The sequence below is a fragment of the Schistocerca piceifrons genome, chromosome 3 (genome assembly GCF_021461385.2).
Source record: "Schistocerca piceifrons isolate TAMUIC-IGC-003096 chromosome 3, iqSchPice1.1, whole genome shotgun sequence".
Lineage (NCBI taxonomy): Eukaryota > Metazoa > Arthropoda > Insecta > Orthoptera > Acrididae > Schistocerca > Schistocerca piceifrons.
The window spans coordinates 417129024-417149900 of NC_060140.1; the positions used below are offsets into that span (position 1 = coordinate 417129024).

General features: G+C 47.3%; 2 protein-coding genes across 2 annotated transcripts in view; both read right to left on the reverse strand.

Annotated features, from left to right (window-relative positions):
* Positions 1–13919, reverse strand: part of LOC124788704 (LIM domain only protein 3-like) — a 339539-nt gene extending 325620 nt beyond the window's left edge. The window contains exon 1 of the mRNA XM_047255984.1: positions 13788–13919. The gene's annotated coding sequence lies outside the window, so the exon portion shown is untranslated. The remainder of the gene's footprint in view (positions 1–13787) is intronic.
* A 5702-nt stretch (positions 13920–19621) lies between these two features.
* Positions 19622–20194, reverse strand: LOC124788705 (PHD finger protein 23-like). The gene has a single exon (XM_047255985.1). It carries the CDS (start codon positions 20192–20194, stop codon positions 19622–19624), a length of 573 nt encoding a protein of 190 aa, XP_047111941.1.
* Positions 20195–20877: the final 683 nt, after the last annotated feature.

Here is a 20877-nt window from a genome sequence, read left to right on the forward strand (position 1 = left end):
TTCAGTGACGCCCTCCTCGGAGGTAAGCCAGTTAGAATTCTTGAATAATTATGACAAAACCAGCGGCTGTATTTGAATCTAAAGTCTTTTATTCTTTTCAGGTCTAGTTAATTTTGGCCCACTGCATGCGATTCTGTTTATTGTACATGAAAACGGTTGTGAATGGCAGGTTACTTTCAGGGCCTAAAGATGACACCATGCGTGGTGTCGAAACAGGTAGCATGTTGTAAAAAGAATAAACGACGTTAGGTTCAAATACAGCCGCTGTTTTTGTTATCATTATTCAAGTACTGTATGTCAGGCTGCAGTCCCACTTGACGGGTTACCAGAGTTCGAATTCTGGTGATAGATGAAATTTTCACTGCCACTATTTGATCAACAAGGGTATCTTTAAGTTCCTGGTCACCAGTCTTTGCGCCAATGCCCCGGATTAAAATCAAACCTCTCCACAGTGTCCCACGAAGTGAGGACATGAGGCAGTGTTGATGGTGTGGTGATCCGTCCATCGGGTGGGAGCTTTAAACTCGGAGATCGCTGTTGTCTACGTACACAATGGTAATGAGGGGCGGGCTGCTGAGTGGTGCGGTGGCTGTCGTTGTAGGAAAGCTGGACAGGAGTAGAAAGATTAGCGAAAAAGTTAACGCAACAAATAGAAGATTGATTTAAATTGTATTTCTCCAGGTGTTTGAAGACTCAATACAAATGTTGCAGGAAGAATTTGAGTCCAGCTCCAATAATGGCAACTATGATGAGACTGAATTAAGCACGAATTATGGTGTCGTAGCGATGAGGTTGTAAGTGCAAGTGGAATGAGTGGCTGGCACCAGCCGTCCAAATATCGCGGTGGCAGAGGACGCTCGTAGTCCAGAGCCACTGGAGGCCTGGCTCAGCGTGTGTGCACCAATGGGTCCAGCAGATCCCGCGCTACCAATATTGACGTCCGACAGAAACTTTCTGTTGCGTTGCCAACTTCGCAGGAGCATGGGTTGGTGTCGATACGTGGTATCAGTGATCCCTTGTTGTTACTCTAAAGCATTATGCTATATAGCGGCACTGCATTTCACCCTCATCCTTCTCTCACCATCATAATACAACACAAACGAGTACTACACTATAAGGGTCTACATTGCACTCACCTACACTCTGTCATTACGCGTAAGACTCAACTCTCACATACTCTGTGAATCCAACTGGTTTCTAAACTGGATTAATGATAAACAGAGAAAAATTAAGATGGCTGGATATTTAATGCTTCAGGTGCACTGTACTGTCCCCACCCCACCTTATATACTCATGTCGGAAAAGCCCTTCACTGTAGTGTTCTTCAACTCGTGTGTCATACTGGTTTGACTGTCGGTTATGTCGTGAAAGCGTTAACCCTTCATGCGAATTTCTGCACTTTGTCGCCTTCTGGTTAGTTCATGTTGATAACCGTACCCCTGATGACTGTTTTCAAAAAAGAACGGCCCGCGTTTAGGATTTCAATCAAATCGCTGCAGCCTTCCACGCGTCTTTGTTTTTGTTCTGGACTCAAGGTGTGTAGTGCCTTTTGTAAAAGATATTTTTCCATTGTGAAAATGGGCTCAAGAGTGAAACTGGTCGTAAATAAATTGATTTACAAGGCAGCATTGTCTTCATGATGCATTTCAACAACTATATTGATACTGTTAATAACTACCTAAAGAAAAAGGAATAAAATAGTCTGGGAACTTCTCAGACGGGTGCTGTATCCTCAGTGCAAGGGACCAATGTGCGCGGAGGAAGGACACGCTTTTCGGCACGCGACTAAACTCACCACTTAGGATATCCCACCTAAAATGCCATGCGATATTTACATTTTTTGTCAATCTTAACTCCTTCTCCCTCTCCTCTTTTCACTTCCCTATAAATGCAATTTCCTATTGCCCCTAGTTCTAACATGCCACATATTCCTAGTATCTTAACAGTAATAACAATAATGAAGTGTAAAAAACTTCTTAATGCACTAACGTACTTCCGACAGTGCAGTACTTCAACAGAGCATGACTCTGAAATTCAGATAAATACATCATTTGAAAACTGCTCGTCACAAAATTCGACACATTTATGTGTTGTGTGATAGCCTTTCTCAACTTCTTCGTTCCGGTCACACATATGCAGAAATACGATAGTTACCTCTAGACGTGACTCCCCAAATACGGATATCGTGACATGTTGGGGCCTCATTCTATGTGATACATGAAAAGATTTCTCGCCCGAATCACTCTGTCTCGACAGTCAAAGGCACAAACGCAACGCTCTAGTGCAGGCAGCCCTAATGAAGCACTGGCAGTGGAAGGCATTTTACTCATTAGTATATGTTCAGACGTTTTGCCTTATTTTCCAAACCAGACCATATCGCCCCATGGAGTGCAGCAATGTTGCACAATGTTTGGTGACCCGTTCGCTGGTTGGCGGCTATAAGCTCAATAGCGTCCATGTTGCTGCTTGAGAGGTGTGGCTATCTAAAAGGACGTGGTTTAGCCTTATCTCTTCCTGTCACTGCGTCCTCAAAACAATAACAGAAACAATTATACACTGTAAAAGTAAGGATTACAGTCACTAACACGATATAAATACTCATACATTCTATACAGGATGGAAGATGGCTTCTGCGATCTTAAGCTACTAGAGTCTTGGCCAGAATAAAAATGTTCTCTCCAGCACTTAGTGCCACGTTTGGGACTGAGTATTGACTATTTTCTTTGAATTTATTACGTAGAAAGTACTGAGGAAACTGATGGGATTAATTGTTATCATGGAGAGATGACGTATGCCATGGTATTGCAAGACTGGCATATATTTCATAGCAGCAATGAAGGAAGAAAGCGGAAGAGGTCATTCCTCAGCCACACTTAAAGGCGTAGGACAATGCCAATTATTCAAGGTGTTCCTGTACGAACATTGCTCGCGATTGTAAGCATAACCTGCCTTTTTTTTTTTTTTTTGAACAATTTGATAACATATTGGGTGTTTTCACCTTCGGATTTTACGTAGAAGATAAAGACTTCTAATGTGCTACTAGCGCTTTGTTACAGACAGCACTGACTATTGATGATACATCGATATCCATACATATTATAAAAATGTATGCACCTATATATTTATGTATGTATTTGTATAAGTCCCACGTCATCTCCAAAAATCTCTGGACCGATTTAAACCAGACTTGGTACATATATCACATACTGTCTGGAAAAAATCGGTGTGGTGGTAAGAAGCCACTACCTGTCAAATGCTTGAGGTTGGGGGCGAGAGAGCAATACAGCAATACCTGCGAACACCCACAATTTATTCATCCAGTATTTGAGAATGAGAGCACTTAGTGACCTGCAACAAACATTACACGAAATTTCAAATCTTTAGGAAACTATTTTTCGCTGACAGTCGCCCCAAAATAGTGAAAGGAAAACGATTTATCGCTTACTACATTTTTGCTGTTCATGCAGTAAAACTACCGACTGAGCATGACGTTTTAATATACTACTTCTCTACTACTAACTGTATTCGTGAGACATTTGGCAGACAGTATTCACATATACCGCTGAATGTACCAGCTAAATTATATACTGTATGACGCATAGCTCAGGAGATATGACATCATAAACATGACATATAATGAGGAAAACAAAATAGCACTATATCATGTATACAATCTTTATTTAATATTATATGTAAGCAGAAAGAATATATACGGAAGAAAAAGTTTGTCTAATGGTTTAAATGCCATGATATCGACACTACATGTTTTCACAGTACAGCATTTTCTTTCTTGCAGCCATTCGCAACACATCTTACACTGTTCAGTTACACATGTACGCACATTCAATATTCACACACCTTAAACATACACAGAATGTTGATATTTGCCAGGGAAATCATTCTCAAGGAAGTGTGATGGTTCCAATGCCTGGTTGCGACCAATGTTTTGGGAAGGTTTCACTTGGTTGCAAGGAGTGTGCAGGAACTGGTAAGCCCCTCCCACTCATCCCCAATTGGGATCCCCCATATTACCCCCTATAAGGTTGTCTGATAACTGGCTGAATTGAACCGCGACACCTTTTTCTAACAACGTTCCCCCTTTATATATTACATATACGTTACATGTTACATAAATCTAAGAAATATACAGTCAACGTCTGTCTTAATGTTTCTTAAGGCATCGTGCGAAAATTTGAAATAAAATGGCATGAACTGTTCAAGATTTTTGTTGACAGCTTTTCCTCCTTACGTATATATTTAAAAATACGTAGCCTCCGTCCATCCGAAAGTTTAAGTATCGTGTAAAATTGGTAATAAATTGCTCAAAAACTTTTTGAAAATTTTGGTAACAACGTAGGAAGTAACATATTTCCGTCTGCACGTAGAGCATCGTGTAAAAATTTGAAGCGATTTCGTCAAGAAAAAAATGTTCAAATGTGTGTGAAATCTTATGGGACTTAACTGCTAAGGCCATCAGTCCCTAAGCTTACACACTACTTAACCTTAATTATCCTAAGGACAAACACACCCACCCATGCCCGAGGGAGGACTCGAACCTCCGCCGGGACCAGCCGCACAGTCCATGACTGCAGCGCCGGAGACCGCTCGGCTAATCCCGCGCGGCTTTCGTCAAGAATGTTTCGAAATTTTTGTTAACAATATTTCCATTTATTTAGTGTTTACATACTTATTTGCTATATATACATTTATAAATATATAGCCTATGTGCGTCCAAACGTTTATTACACTATCGTGTACAAATCTGAAGTAAATCGGTCACAACGTTTTCGAGTTTTTTGATAACAACGTTAATCTGCAGTTTGTCTTTATATGGTGATAATTTACGTATGCAAGCAAAGTTACACGTGAACAGCTCATGCTAACCCCCTGGAAATATTTCAGAGAGGAGGAGGGAGGAGGATATGGACAGACAGAGAGGGGGGGAGAAAGCTGGGCATGGACACAGATACTGGGGAAGAAGGGGATGACAGAGAGGGATACAGGAGGAGATGCAAACACGCTTAGTCGCACTCCTATACACACATTTTCCGTGCTTTCTTTATTTATTGAGAACAATAAGAAGCCGCTGACAATCGACGACCGCATCGACTGCGCCACTACACGGCCAGACAGTTGTCGGCAGGCAAACCGATAGTGCAAGTGTATGTTTCGCCCCGCAGGCCCGATCTGCAAACATAATATCTCGGTACTGCAGTACACTGACTTACGTAAGCTTCGATTATTTATATTCGGTAAGTATTTTTAACCCCACATGATTCTGTCTGCATATCTTGCTTATTTCATTAATTGCTGACTTATCGGCGACAGACTGTGCTAATCCGAAGAAGTAATCCGATTTGTTCGAAATGTATGGGGTTCCCGAAGTCTTTGAGCGGAATCGGCAATTTAGGTGATGGCAGATATAGGCCCGTAGCTGATGGAAGGGAAAGAAGCTGGAATAAAAGAAACAAATAAACTCTCTATCGGCGAATGTGTCCATTTTGTCTGTCGCTACCTTAGTTTTCTGAAGCGTTCAGTGATTCGTTTTCCAGTTTCCCAATCACTTCTAAGCCCTGTATCTCGATCACCTGCGCTCCCTACTGCAGGGCGCCACAAACACTGGCGGGGAAGTCCCGACAAGTCGTCGGCAGCACGAGGCGCAGCCCAGCTGTCGTCGGCAGTATATTCGGCCAATATTAAATCACCTGCGTGGTGGCCGCGGCGGCGCGGTAACTGCGCTGCGAGCGCCGGCGAGTGTCCTGCCTCCAGCTGCTGTAGCGGGATCCCCCCCCCCCTCCCGCTCTCCAGCCAGGCCGCAAAACGGCGCACAAATTACGGCTGACAAATCGCGCAACTTGGCTCGCGGCAGCAGCTGTGCGGCCTGGATTTACAGCAGCGGCGGAAGCGCGACGCCGGTGCTGCTGGTGGTGGTGGTGGTGGGCACCTGTTTGCCGCCGCTCAAAGAGCCACCCTCGGTCCACCCCCGCTGCCGCCGCCGGCGTCTGTTTACTCCGCCTCGGACGCCGCCCCCGTCTCCGATAAACCCCGCCGTCGCGGCTCGGCAACTTCTTCTTCTCCCCCGCGAGGAGGAGGTGGAGGGGGAGGAGGCGATATTAATGCTCGCCACCGCGACAAAGCGCCCATCCGACCGCCGGAGTTGCGAGTTGCTGGGAGCCCGCACCCGCACGCGCAGACAGACAGACGGGAGCATTCTTGCCGCTGCGGCGCCGGCGGCCGCCGCCAGAGACCGCAAACTGTTCGGCAACATGTCGGCGGGCAGCAAGTAAAAATGACGCCGCCTCCACTTGCGGCGGCAAACTATTCCCCGCAGCCGCGAGCCTGCCGAGTTTGTGCGCAGCTACAGAGAGCCGCCGCTCGGGGCTCCCTTTTCTCTTGCGAAAGAATGCAGAGTGTTCAGTGGAAGCTACAGCAGATCGACGAAATGTCCTTCCCTCTGCGGCGTGTTTATGACACTCATCAGCCTCCTACCCAAAGATGCATCTACTTTGTCAGTTATTGTTAGTCTCCGACATAAACGTCCATCTATGTTTTTATTCCTCAGGTTTCATGTCATTCACCTTGTGGCGACAGGACGGAAGCCTTTTTTTTTGTGAGTCATCAGTCTTCTGACTGGTTTGATGCAGCCCGCCAGGCGTACGTCTCCTGACCCAACCTCATCTCAGAGTAGCACTTAAAACCTACGTCATCAGCTATTTGCTGGATCTATTCCAGTCTACATCTACATACATACTCCGCAATCCACCATACGGTGTGTGGCGGAGGGTACCTTGTACCACAACTAGCATCTTCTCTCCCTGTTCCACTCCCAAACAGAGCGAGGGAAAAATGACTGCCTATATGCCTCTGTACGAGCCCTAATCTCTCTTATCCTATCTTTGTGGTCTTTCTGCGAAATATAAGTTGGCGGCAGTAAAATTGTACTGCAGTCAGCCTCAAATGCTGTTTCTCTAAATTTCCTCAGTAGGTGATTCACGAAAAGAACGCCTCCTTTCCTCCAGAGACTCTCACCCGAGTTCCTGAAGCATTTCCGTGACACTCGTGTGATGATCAAACATACCAGTAACAGATCTAGCAGCCCGCCTCTGAATTGCTTCTATGCCCTCCCTCAATCCGATCTGATAGTGATCCCAAACGCTCGCAGTCTTTGTCTTCCTCTACCGTTTTTGCCCTCTGCAGCTCCCTCTAGTGCCGTGGAAGTCTTTCCCTCATGTCTTATCAGATGTCCTATCATTCTGTCCCTTCTCCTTGTCAGTGTTTTACACATATCCCTCTCCGATTCTGCGCAGAACCTCCTCATTCCTTACCTTATCGGTCCACCTAATTTTCAACATTCGTCTGTAGCACCATATCTCAAATGCTTCGAATCTCTTCTGTTGCGGTTTTCCCACAGTCTATGTTTCACTATCATACAATGCTGTGCTCAAGACGTGCATTCTCAGAAATTTCTCCCTCAAATTAAGACCAATGTTTGAAACTAGTAGACTGCTCTTGGCCAGGTATGCCGTGTTTGCCAGTGCTAGACTGCTTTTGCTGTCTTGTCTGCTACGTCCGTCATTAGTTATTTTGCTGCCTAGGTAGCAGTTTTCCTTAACATCACTTACTCTGTCTGTGATGTTCACAGAACGGTAATATAGTGGGTAGAACTTAGTGGAAAAAAGTCGCGCGAATAATTGTCCTATTTACGATATGTCGTTTATCACGTCCGAAAGTCCACAAGATATCATCTAAATAAATTGCATGTCTTTCTCCGAGGGCAATTGTCGGTCGCTGTTGTACCACTATATTCGTGATTTCCTATCAGAAAGGTCACATTTCGTAGTAACAGAGAGAAAGTGCTGTCTGGCGTTACTCAAGAAGGTGTGGTAGGTTCTCTGCTGTTCATGATCTATAGTATGACCCACAAGTCCGTTAACGTTTCAAAATTCGGTACTACACGGAGCAACGTAGGTGGAGAGATAAAAAGTTGCTCACATGCTTGAATTGACATGGAGTTTTATTGAAACCAAGCAAAAGTGCTCCAGATGACCAACAGATGGCGTTTCATGTGACAAAAAAGCAATAATTAGCATAACAATTCATTTTTAGAGAAGGTGATGTTCTTTGACCGGCCAGGTTAGCCGAGAGCGCTAATACGCTGCTTTCTGAACTCAGGTAGGCGCGCCGGCCCCGGATCGAATCTGCTCGCCGGCTTAACGACGGAGGCCGGTGTGCTGGGCATCCTGGATGTGGTTTTTAGGCGGTTTTCCACATCCCACTAGTTGAATACTGGGCTGGTCCCCACATCCCGCCTCAATTACATGGCTCACAGACATCTGAGCACATTCACACTGTTCCATGGATTCCACTAGACAGACAGTTGGGGTACACTAATTCCGTCCCGAGAGATATGGGGTGGCGGCAGGAAGGGCATCTGGCCACCCCTTCAATTAACCTTGCCAAATCCGATTAACCATGCCGACCCTGCGTCATTGCGGGACAAGGCACAAGCAAAAGAAAGAAAGAACGTGATGTTCTTTATAACAAATGCTCAACAATGCCTCCATCATTACCAGCAGTACCTATAGTAGAGGACAATGTTGTGAAGAGGATTACATCATGTCACTAGGTACAGTGACAAATTACCGTCTTTTAACATGAATGGTATTCCAGTACTTCAGCAGCGTCAGCACTACCCTAACTCTCATTGACTGTTACCTCGAAGCATGCAGTTCTGTTAAATCGCTGCTGGATTGCTGTTTATTGTTCTTGCTTTGCTGTCTTTGATAGTAACACAGATAAAACGAATATCGGATTAGACTAATCTGGGATATCTCTGTCGAATACGCTCGCAAAATTCCGATACAAAAAGAATTTCGTTTGCAATTAGAATCAAACTGACTCTTTGTGTTGACACTAGGCGACGCATGAAAGACGTGACGAGCAATAGTTGTCTGGGCTGACTGCAGCTACACAATGCAGAAACTAAATTGCAAATATCAACCGAAACAGCAGAGAAAGTGCGCCTGAAAACTCATAGGCGTAGGTTTGACGCAGAATATGGAAAAAGTTCTAAGAGGGTAGCTCGTTTTGTACTACCTCGAAAAGGAGAATAGAGTATCACAGATAAAATATGCGAGTTGAGATGGCAATCATTTAAACAAAGGCGTTTCTGCGTCAAGATCTTTTCATGAAATTTAAATCGCCAACTTTCTTCTCAGAATACGAAAAATATTCTGTTGTCTACCACATACGTAGGGAGAACTAACCGTCATCATAAAATGAGAGAAATCAGAGCTCGCTAGGAAAGATTTATATGTTCGTTTTTCCCTCGTACTATTCAAGAGTGGAACAATAGATAAATAGCCTGAAAATGATTCACTGAACTATATGATTAGTACTTCAGTATAAATTGCGGAGCAGCGTGTTATAAATAGATATCTATTTAGTATCGAAGTAAGTCGCGAATTAACCGACTACGAACGTTGGATGGGTCACATAAATCCGGCGGTTACTCAAGAGTTCATGTCTCAGATGCCAACAGTGTCTGCGGTGGATCTTCAGTATCACAGAGACAATGCTTCCATAAACATAAACCTCTGTGCACGACAGCCGCAGGTGTTTGACAAACGGATGTCACATCTTCGCTGAGCCATACTGACGATCTACTGTGACTGAGATAGCTGCCGCGTTGAATGTGGGCTGTAAGGAACTCATTTCTATCACGAATGTATGGAAACAAATGCACCGCAGCCGAAATTACTCCCTTAGCCTTCTAATAAATTTTGGCCACGCATCGCGTTTCGTTAATATTTACCTAAACACCTGTTAAATATACGGAGGACGTGACCAGAGAGATTCTGGGGTGGGATGCTCCGTTTGTCAGATATCATCACTTGATGAATTTCCTTTGCTAATGTCATCTGTGGAGGCTTTCAGAACATTGGCACGGATGGTAATAGTACCAAAGATTTGTCAAGAGGTTGTTATTATTGAAGTGAGTAACGCAATAGTAATGGTTGTGGCGGAAGAGAAAGCTAATGAAAGTATGATTGAAGTGCTGATTGAGTCAAGTGATTTATTGTTTAAATATTTTGCCTAAGTCGCTTGTCCAAAACAACTGAAGGTAATCAAGGGCGGATATCCGTAGATACAAGTTGACAGTTATTATTGAGGGTCCGGCGGTACACGAAACACAGTCACTAGCCCGGACAGGATAGTATGTGCATTTGGCAGTGTGATGCAAATAACTTTCACACAATCATACACGACTATGGACACTGGTGAGGATCTACAGCCGTATCAAATCATACGTATGCCAGCATTAAGTAAGTTTGGATCGGTCCGGGAGGCGTGCGCGAATAGCTGAAGCGGTTAAGGCGACCACTCGTGACAAGTGGGGGATCCGGTTACTAGTTATGGTCTGGCACAGATTTTCATGTGCTAAAGTTAACGGTACGGCTGATGTAATATCGTATTCGCAATCTGCGAATACATTTCGTAAGAGTCGATAGTGATCCGGCAAGTGTAGTAGTTGATAGTGGTGGACCTAGGGCCAGAGTGTAGCAATGAGCTATAAATAGGGCTTAATATTTACAGACGTATATAAACACTTTCTTTGACAAATACCATCTTAATCAAATAAATATTGAACTACCAGCAGAAAAAAAAGGTTCAAACGGCTCTGAGCACTTTGACGCTTAACATCTGAGGTCATCAGTCCCCTAAAACTTAGAACTACTTAAACCTAACTAACGGACATCACACACGCCCATGCCCGAGGCAGGATTCGAATCTGCGACCGTGGCGGTCGCGCGGTTGCAGACTGAAGCGCCTAGAACCGCTCGGTCACAGGGGCCGGCTATCAGCAGCAGATAAACTAAATGGAGAAAGCAGCATCTAATTTTAAAAGTATAAACTTTCTTAATTTACTTGATTTAATTTAGCTGGCATAAAAATGAATAGCATTAAACAGTACAGTGGTAGTTTATTCTTGAAACAGTATGGGCCTATCCATGAAATTTTAGTAATTTCCTTTTCTTTTGTTAAAGTTTTAGTGCTCTTTCCACACCTCACAAGGATCTTGTTCAAAATGGGATCTGCGAAACACGATGACTAAATGGATGTGTTAATGAGGGTCTGGAAAGAACGCGGTTATGGGTAATTTCGTCATAGTGAGACAGTATGGCTGCACACCAGTATCAACAGTCATAAAAAAAAATTGGAGGAAGCGTTGGTGTCAAATAATTGACTTGCTATGGTTGAATTCATCTGACAATTCAGATTTTAATTTTTGACTAATCTACCAGTTAAGATTATTTTATACATTGTATTTGTTTACACGTCTTGATGTTGAGATCAAGTGAATCTCTCATCTGTATCATTATGTCTAAGAAATTTCACTGACAAGCAACATAGACCTCAGTATATGACATAAACTTCAGCTTGATATGTTCAACCGTTCCTAAGAAAAAGGAGCCAGCCAAATAAAAAAGACAAATTTTTTTCTCTGATAATTAATAATTTCCGGACTTTTCCGTTGCTGATATTGTGGAGCCTTGCTTTTTGCCAAATTTCGTGATTGTAGGCCAACGGGCCGTACCCTCTAGATTTTGATGAGTAAAATGAAATGATCATATAGCATTACTGGCCGAGAGACTTCATCTGGGTTTGTTCGGCCGCCTAGTGCAAGTTTTTACTCCCCACCTCTTCGACTACTTGAGCGTCGATGATGGTGAAATGATGATGAGAACCAGCTTTCACGAGACTCAAGATATGTGACATAAATAGCCGTACCTTTCGACTTCATTGTCTTACAGGCTTCCTACACCGTCCAGGTAACATGGAACTTAGTATGTGACAAATTCCGATTTTGTACTTTTATCCGTTTCTGACTAAAAGAGATCTGACAGACAAACGGACAACAAACTGATCCTATAAAGGTTCCGTTTTTACTGACTGTGGTACCGAACCTAAAAAATTACCATTTTTGTTGAAAGAATGAAATTTTCGCTCTACAGCGGAGTGTGCGCTGATATGAAACTTCCTGGCAGATTAAAACTGTGTGGCGGACCGAGACTCGAACTCGGGACCTTTGGCTTTCGCGGGCAAGTGCTCTACCAACTGAGCTACCCAAGCACGACTCACGCCCCGTCCTCACAGCTTTACTTCTGCCAGTACCTCGTCTCCTACCTTCCAAAGTTTACAGAAGCTCTCCTGCGAACCTTGCAGAACTAGCACTCCTGAAAGAAAGGATATTGCGGAGACATGGCTTAGCCACAGCCTGGGGGATGTTTCTGTTGGATTGGGGAGGGGGGGGGTGATACTAGTTTTCCTCGTGGAGGGGAGGAGGGAGGAGGGAGAGGGCAGAGGAGAAAAGTTTGAGAACTGCTGGTTGTAGGAATGCAATGCCAGAAGGTTGCAGGGAATTCCCTGTAGATCTGCAAACAATCTACGATCTTTGTAGGGACTGGCAAATAATAATAAAAAACAAAACCCAGATCGTAGTGCTCAAAAATAGTCGGCGATATCCGTTCGATTACGCTATCGGTAATGAATGACTAGAAACGAAAACAACCATAAAGTACCTACGAGTAGACGTTCGGTGTCAACTGAAGTGAAATGATCACATAAAACTAGTTGTAGAACAAATAGATACCAGGTTGAGGTTTAGTGGATGAACAGGAAATGCAATACATCCCCCATAGGAGTGACTTACAAAACACTCGTTCAATGAATCTTGACAATTTCTAGGACTCATATCGGGATAGATTACAAAATACATGGAGAAGGTGGAACGAAGAGCGGCCCGTTTCGTCACGGGGTCGTTAAGTAACCGCGAGAACGTAACTGAGGTGCTCAAGAAACTCCAGTGGACGCTACAAGAGAAGCCTGTGCACAACGGAAAGATTTAATGTTAAAATTCTGAGAGGATACGCTTCAAGAAGACTCGGGAAACGTATTACTTCGTTCCATGTACGAGAAATGACCACCGCGAAAGAAAGGAGAGCTCATACAAAGGCTTACAGACAGTTTTCCTGCGCACGCATCATTCGCGAACGGAACAGAGAAGGGGGTAATAGGTAGAGTATCAGAGGTAACTTCTGCCACACCACGTAACATGACTTGCAGAGTCCAGATATAGGTAAACGCTCTCTGATCAACATTATTCGGGCGCTTATTAGTGGACGTTAATATGGAGTGTGTCACAGTTTGTGTTTATGACAAGTTGAACTCTGCTGGGAACCGTTTCAGCGAGGAGTCTGAACGTCTATGGGCGAATGGCAGTCCATTCTTCCTCAAGAGCCGACACGAGAGAAGGTTGTGATATTGGACGCTGGGGTCTGGAGTAAAGTCGAGGTTCTACGTCATAACAATTATATTCTATTGGGTTCAAATCGGGCTCCTCTGCTGACAATTATGCCCGACTCCCTTTATAGTGGTGCCTCTCGTGACATCTGGTGGTCAATCCCGCATTGCGTTAAGACATTCAAATATTCTGATAAGACAGTGTAGCTGTAGTACTGCTGGAGGGATCTATGGCACTTGAGCATTGTTGTGATCTGGGAAATTTTGTCGTGGATTTGGAATAATAACCTATCGCAAGGCATTATCTACTGATCTGTTTGGAAATCCATTCTCGTTCATGAAGGAAGGAATTTGTTTTAGCAAATAAAGTGCGCTGCCACACTACTAGAAGGGCAGAAATTATACTGAAGAGCACAATCGACTTTCCTGTTCCGCAATTCACTATATCGAATGCCGTGATGTATGTGAGCATCATCCCTCACCTATCTTTCAAGTACAGTAGGCACCTGTAGATCGGTTTTCTCTTGGGTCTTCTAGTTGTAGTGTCTGGTGGCTGGTGCAAATTCAGTTAATTCTGAAAACTAGCAGACGCTTCTCCAACGCGTCTTCAGTTCAAATCACCCGGCACTGAAACTCCAAACACTGCACACAGGACGGCATGCACATACCAGTGGTGATCCATCAGCACTGATCGATCCACTACTGCTTATCTAACTACTGTGGGCTGTGCGTGCGGCGGTGACTACGGCTACTGGCAGGTGATTATGTGAGCCGTCTCCTTAAGACACTGGTGGCTGCCACCGTCAGGAGGGAGGGCGCCGCTGATTGGCCTGCACCCGCCGGCGGCTGCGGTAATTACGGCAGAGTGTGGCGGCACCTGGCTGCTCGCTGCGGCGCCGCGTCCGGCCACGCCGCTGTGTGCGGCCGGGAGAGCTGTAGCTGTAGCCAGAGCCCGGCCGGCCGCCCGCGGCGCCGTCAATCAGCCGCTAATTACTGGGGCCTCCTGGACGCCGCAGCTAATTCGCCGTGGCGGGCCTCCTGCCGCTGACGTCACAAACGTCACTCGCAGGCGCCCAGCGCGCCCGCTTGCTCCAGGTCGGGACGCTCCGTGCGCGGTAGCCGCTGCCACCGCAGCGTCTTATTTTCTGTCTACAATTTCCCACACACTGTGCGTAGCAAATTACGGATTTAAAAAAAGGCTCTCGCACAAGAGAGGTAGTCGTAAAGTTTTAATTATAACCACGGAAAAAAGTGGTGTAATTAATTTGTTTCGGAAATGATAAAATGTAAATGTCGTGTGACTAGGGCCTCCCGTCGGGTAGACCGTTCGCCGGGTGCAAGTCTTTCGACTTGACGCTACTTTGGCGACTTGTGCGTCGATGAGGATAAAATGATGATGATTAGGACAATACAACACAACACCCATGCCTGAGCGGAGAAAATCTCCGACCCAGCCGGGAATCGAACCCGGGCCCTTTGCATTGACATTCTGTTGCGCTGACCACTTTTTTTTTAGTTTTAATTGCTTTTTTTTTAATGTTAAAGAGTGTTCAGTTATGAGTAGGTGGAGACAAGGCGGGCAGGGGTCGGAACCCGAGGCCTGGCCGCGATGTCTCCCCCTCCTGTCCCTGAATCACTCCCTCAAAGTAGCTTTTATATTTATTTTTATTTTATTATCATGATTATTATTATTATTTTTTTTACCAGGAACATTGAAATTAACAAAAGATCTTTATTGGTACAAACTGAAATACAACAGAAATGCCATCCTTCCGGCGAAAATAACACAAGACATTATACTCGTACAAGCCGAGCAATTTTTTTTTGTTTTTATGAACAAGGTGTAGGAGAAAAAGAATAATAAGACTGATGGAAGCTAAGAGGTGTGAAGCAATATACAGTGGAGTGAGGGAAAAACCAGGGTGTTCTGGTATATGGCATAAAAGAAAGGAGGCCCGTGTCCATGCGCCTACTCCACTGTGGGTTACAATATAGAAAGTAGCGCGGGGCGTCTCAGATGCCAGCAGGGGGGGGGGGGGGGGGGGGGCGGGAGTGGAACCATCCAACTGAGCGGGGGTGACGTAAAGATCGCATGTAGGTAATTGGCGAAGAAGGCGCGGTAGCGCGGTCGGTGTTCGACTTGACTGTGGGCGGTTTGTAAGTACTGCCAGAAATCAAGGCGTGATTTGTCGCCATCGTTATACATGTAGGTAATCGTCCATCCCTTGACCCATACAATCGCATGATTTTTGGCGGCGGGGAAATAAGTATTCTCAGGATGGATAAAAGTCCATGGGTCAATCGAATCCGGCGGAACGCGGAGGTAACAGGCAACGAACTGTCGGGCTAGTTTCCAGACGTCACTGGTGGCAGCACAAGTCAGTTGATGGACATCGTCATCCACGAGGTGGCAAATGGAACAAAGTGGTGAGTCCATTAGTCCGATGGCGTGAAGGCGATGATTTGTGGCGAACTTTTCATTTGCGACTTGGTACCATGTTGCCTGGACGTTGGAGGGAAGAAAAGGCTGGTGGATATGACGCCAAACCGTGGGCCACCGCTTGGCGTGGCAAAAGCGTAATCCATGGTGCGCATTCCTAAGCCGGCGTGGTCGACAGTGACCGCTCCGACATTGCCGTCGGCGTGGCAAAAGCGTAATCCATGGTTGGTGTCACGAAGTATTCTTTCACATACCGCGTCACTGACGACTTTGACGTACACCGTACTGCTTCATATGGACAAATGGATGCCCAAGATGTCGGAAGCTGGGATCTTAGCAACGTCGCGTAGGAAGCGTTCCACTTCCAAGGCCTTTGGTCGTGCGTAGTCGTTGCAGAAGGTGAATCGTAATGTGGATTTTCTAAAACGGTTGGCCATGGTTCTAATGCACGTAAGCGACACGTAAGTGACGGCCGCGGAAATGTAAACAACAGCGAGCGCGCGGGCTCCGCAGGCGGAAACAACAACACGTCCGCACTGTACGGCGGCGAAAGCCGGACTGTCCACTCAGCTACCGAATACGGACTCGAGTATGATTATGTAATAGGAGATGTGGTACTGTCGGAAGTAAAGCTGTGTGGACAGGTCGGGGGTCGTGACTGGGTAAACTATTTTCAGGAGCACTTGCCCGTGAAAGGCAAAGATTCCGACCCGGCACACCATTATACACTGTGGTGACAAACGTCATCTGATACCTCCCAATATCCTGTCGGACCGCCTTTTCCCCAGCATATTGTTGCTGGAGATGGAACGAATCAGTGAGGTGTAAAAATCTTTAGGTCGAGAAGAACGCGTGGTCCGTAAGTGTGTGTGAGCATAACTGAAGTCGACGATGAAATCAGAAATGTGCGTCAGATGGTGCTTGATGTGTCCGACTAGTACTGGTGGTGTTGTGGTCGCTGGCACAAGAATTTCCAGCAAGCTGCGCGTAAGAGAGGTGCCCCCGTGCCACTGCTTGTGCATGGTGGACATGTACAAGGACGCCGCTCGGAGTCGCACATTGACAAGGCCGAGGCCTCCCGCTCGCATGGGAAGGGTGAGCGTGTCGTAGCGGACCTTAAAGAGCGCACCGGCCGTAAGGAAGTATCCGAAGGCAGCCTGGAGGCTGCGTCCAATTGTTGATGGCAGCGGGAGGACCTGTGCGATGTGGACCATTCTGGACGCCACATGTTGATTGAGGTATTGGACACGTTGTAAAGAATCGAGTCGTCGGAGAAGATTTTGTCGCACCGTCGTGCGGATAGTTTGGAGTGAACGCCGAAAATTGATGGCAGCGGAGCGGCGCACGGTGGAGGTGAAAATGATACCAAGGTATCGTAGTTTTTGTACACACGGGAGAGGTGCTAAGTCGTCGTGTGAGAGGCCACGTCCAATGGCCATCGCCGCGGATTTAGCCACATTCATGTTACTGCCCGCTGCAGTGCCGTACGTTGATATCAAATCAAGTACCGTGTGTGTTTCACTCCGTGAGCGGATCAAGAGGAGGAGGTCGTCCGCATACGCACGACATCGAAAACTGTGCTGTCGCAAAGTGAGACCAGAAAGGTGGCTCGTCAGACTCCCAATGAGTGGCTCCAGGCTTATGCATAGAGTAGGGTCGAAAGTGGGCAGCCTTGCCGTACGGAACGCCGGATCGCCACTGGTCCCGCCACACGGCCATTAACCTGAATCAGCGATTCGGCGATGCCGTACAGGCACCGGATAACGTCGATAAAGGCTGGTGGAAAACCCATGCGGTTCATCACTGAGAACAGAAATGGATGCCGCACTTTGTCGAATGCGCTGTCAAAATCAATATAAACCACTACGGCGCGGAGTCTGCACGCCGCTGCCAGTGCAATTAAATCGCGACATTCTCCTGTGGCCGTTTGTATATTAAATGAGCCGCCCGGAGTTGTCTGTTCCGGGGATAGAATGCTAGGCAGGACCTTGCGGCATCGCGTTGCCAGTAGGCGTATAAAAATTTTATAGTCTGCGTTAAGCAGAGTCAGGGGATGGTAATGTGCTGTCGTCACACCTGGTGTCGGTTTGTGGATGGGTATAAAAATTCCCGTGACGAAGGACGGCGGTACGGCGTTCCCCAACGTCAGCAGTTCATGAAACATCGTTCTCCACCGTGACGCCATTAGTGTGAGGAAAGCGCGATAAAATTCTATCGGCAATCCGTCGACACCAGGCGACTTATTCAGAGCGCCTTGCTTGATTGCATCATGGACTTCGTCACGCGTAATTGGCTCCATCATCTCGTCCGCTTCGTCGTTGGTGAGGGTGCGAGTTACGTGTGGTAACACAGACTCCTCAGCGTGGTTGTCGGTAGTCTCGTCCTGGTACATTGTGCGGTAGTGGTCGACAAAGGCGCTGACGATTTCAGCTTGACAAGTGACGTGTTGGCCATGACACGTGTTGATCTCGGTGATGAGTTGTTGTCGTCGATGTTTCCTATCGGAGGCGATATGATGCATGGTGGGATGTTCTTGTTCCGCCGAATGTTGACATCGGGTTCGCACTATAGCCCCCTGCAGTCTACGGCGTGTCAACGCTATAATTTGCGCCTTAATTCTGCTGCGTTCCCTCTGGGTTTCGGGGGTGGGCGGTTGGGTTCAAATGGTTCAAATGGCTCTGAGCACTATGAGACTCAACTGCTGAGGTCATTAGTCCCCTAGAACTTAGAACTAGTTAAACCTAACTAACCTAAGGACATCACAAACATCCATGCCCGAGGCAGGATTCGAACCTGCGACCGTAGCGGTCTTGCGGTTCCAGACTGCAGCGCCTTTAACCGCACGGCCACTTCGGCCGGCTATGGGCGGTTGGGAGTCCAGGTCGCGGAGAACGGCGTAGAAATAGTCGGTAGTGTGCCGGCGTCACTCAGCTACTTCCTTTCCATACTGAATCAAAGTACGTCGAATGGCAGGTTTGGCACATTCCAGCCACCAGGTCAAGGTCGTGCAGTATGTAGGTAAGCGACGTTCACAGGTGGCCCATGTCTCGGTAACACGTTGAAGACATTCGGGATCATGAAGGTGGGTGGTGTTTAGCTTCCACAGTGCACGACTACGCCAGACCACTTGCTTGGGGAAGAGAATGTTGCAGATGTAGGCACAGTGGTCCGAAAAGGCCAGGAGCCAAAGTTCTGCACCTTGGACTGCAGGTGTGAGTTCCCGAGAGACGTAAATCCTATCAAGGACGCTCGCGGAGTGACTCGTCTGGTAAGTATATCCAGGCGCGTCGCCGTGCCGAACTTCCCAGGTGTCGCGGAGCAACAGATCGCGGACGACAAGACACAGTTCTTGACAGGTGTTGTAGTGGGGCACTTGATCTTTGGGGTGCAAGACACAATTAAAATCACCCCCAAGCAAGTAATGGTCGCAGCGTCCAAGAAACAAAGGAGCGATTTCTTCGGAATAGAAGAGTGCCCTGTCGCGCCTGCGGGTGGAGCCTGACGGAGCGTAAATGTTGACGATACGCGTCCCCATGACGGTGACGGCCATGCCTCTGGCAGATGGAAGGTATGTGATATCGGTCACTGGAATGCCTTCCCTGGCGTAGATGGCTACGCCGCGTCCCAGGTGGTCACCAGGAGAAGGATAAGTGTTATATCCCGCGACGTCTGGAAGTGTGGCCAAGTGTACTTCCTGTAGTAGTGCGATATCGACGTCCGACGCCCATATCATCTCTCGCAGCAGTTTCACGGGTGAGCTAATGGTGTTAGTGTTGATCGTCACTATTCGGTAGGTTTGGAGCCGTACCCTACCGTGGAGGGGAACTCCACCGGCGGAGGATGAAGAGTCGTGCCGTACGGCACCTGACGACGTTATCAGCGACGTAACGATGCTTCCGTCTGGGGTAACTCTGTCCCCAGCGTGTGGTCCGGGTCCTCATCGACGTCCTCACTCCACACCATTGAAGGCGCTGTCGTTGTGATGGTCGCACGGTCCACTTCGGTCGTAGGGGTGGAGGACGTCTCGGCGGCAGTCGCAACTGTGGAGTCCATTGGTTCAGGAGCACCTGGGCGAGCGAGTAGAGTAGGCATCGACACAGCCACAGTCGGCGCCATGTTGTCCTCATTCGTATCGTCGTGTAGGTTCTCCGAGGCCTCGTCGGGTCGGACGGTCTCTGGAGCATCAGGGGGAGATGATCCGTCTCGTTCCGAGACCGTATGGCGCCTCCTCCTGCGCCTCTTAGGCGAACGTTGTTTGCGGGTTCGTCCCTCCGTGTCGGAAGACGTAAGGGAGTCACGTCGCTCTGAGAGGAAGGTCGTCGCGGGAACGTCAAATGAAGGGGCGTCCATATGGTCGGGCGGGTGGGGGTCGGAAGTCGTCGCTGTTGGTAGTGGCGCCGGAGTAGCGTCAGGCTTTGAACGCGACGTGTCGGCCCCGACGGTATCCATAGCAGCTGGAAGAGTCACCGGTACATGGTCCGACAGGCGGTGGCCGGTGGGAGGAGAAGAGAGCGCCGAGGCGTAGGTGATCCGTAAAACCGTCGTCGGAGACGGAGGTGCCACGGTAGCGGCTGGCAATTGGGTGATTCGTCACTGAAGACACTCAGATCTGAGGTGGCCTTCTTTGCCGCACCCGGAACAGGTCTTGGGCTGGCGGTCGTGTATGACAACTGCGCGGCACCCGCTAATTTGCAGGTAAGGTGGCACGTGGCGATGGAGATCGATGGTGATCTGCCGTACACCGTTAAGAATGGGGTACGTTTGGAATTGCGCCCAGCGTTTGGCAGTGTGGCCGTGTACAGTGCCATATGAGCGGAAAGCCGCAATAATGTCTTCCGCCGGGAGCTCGAACGGGAGTTCGAAAACTCGTATGGTGCGCATTCCTAAGCCGGCGTGGTCGACAGTGACCGCTCCGACATTGCCGTCGGCGTGGCAAAAGCGTAATCCATGGTTGGAGAGCCGGCCGCGGTGGTCTCGCGGTTAAAGCGCTCAGTCCAGAACCGCGCGAATGCTACGGTCGCAGGTTCGAATCCTGCCTAGGGCATGGATGTGTGTGATGTCCTTAGGTTAGTTAGGTTTACGTAGTTCTAAGTTCTAGGGGACTGATGACAACAGAAGTTAAGTCCCATAGT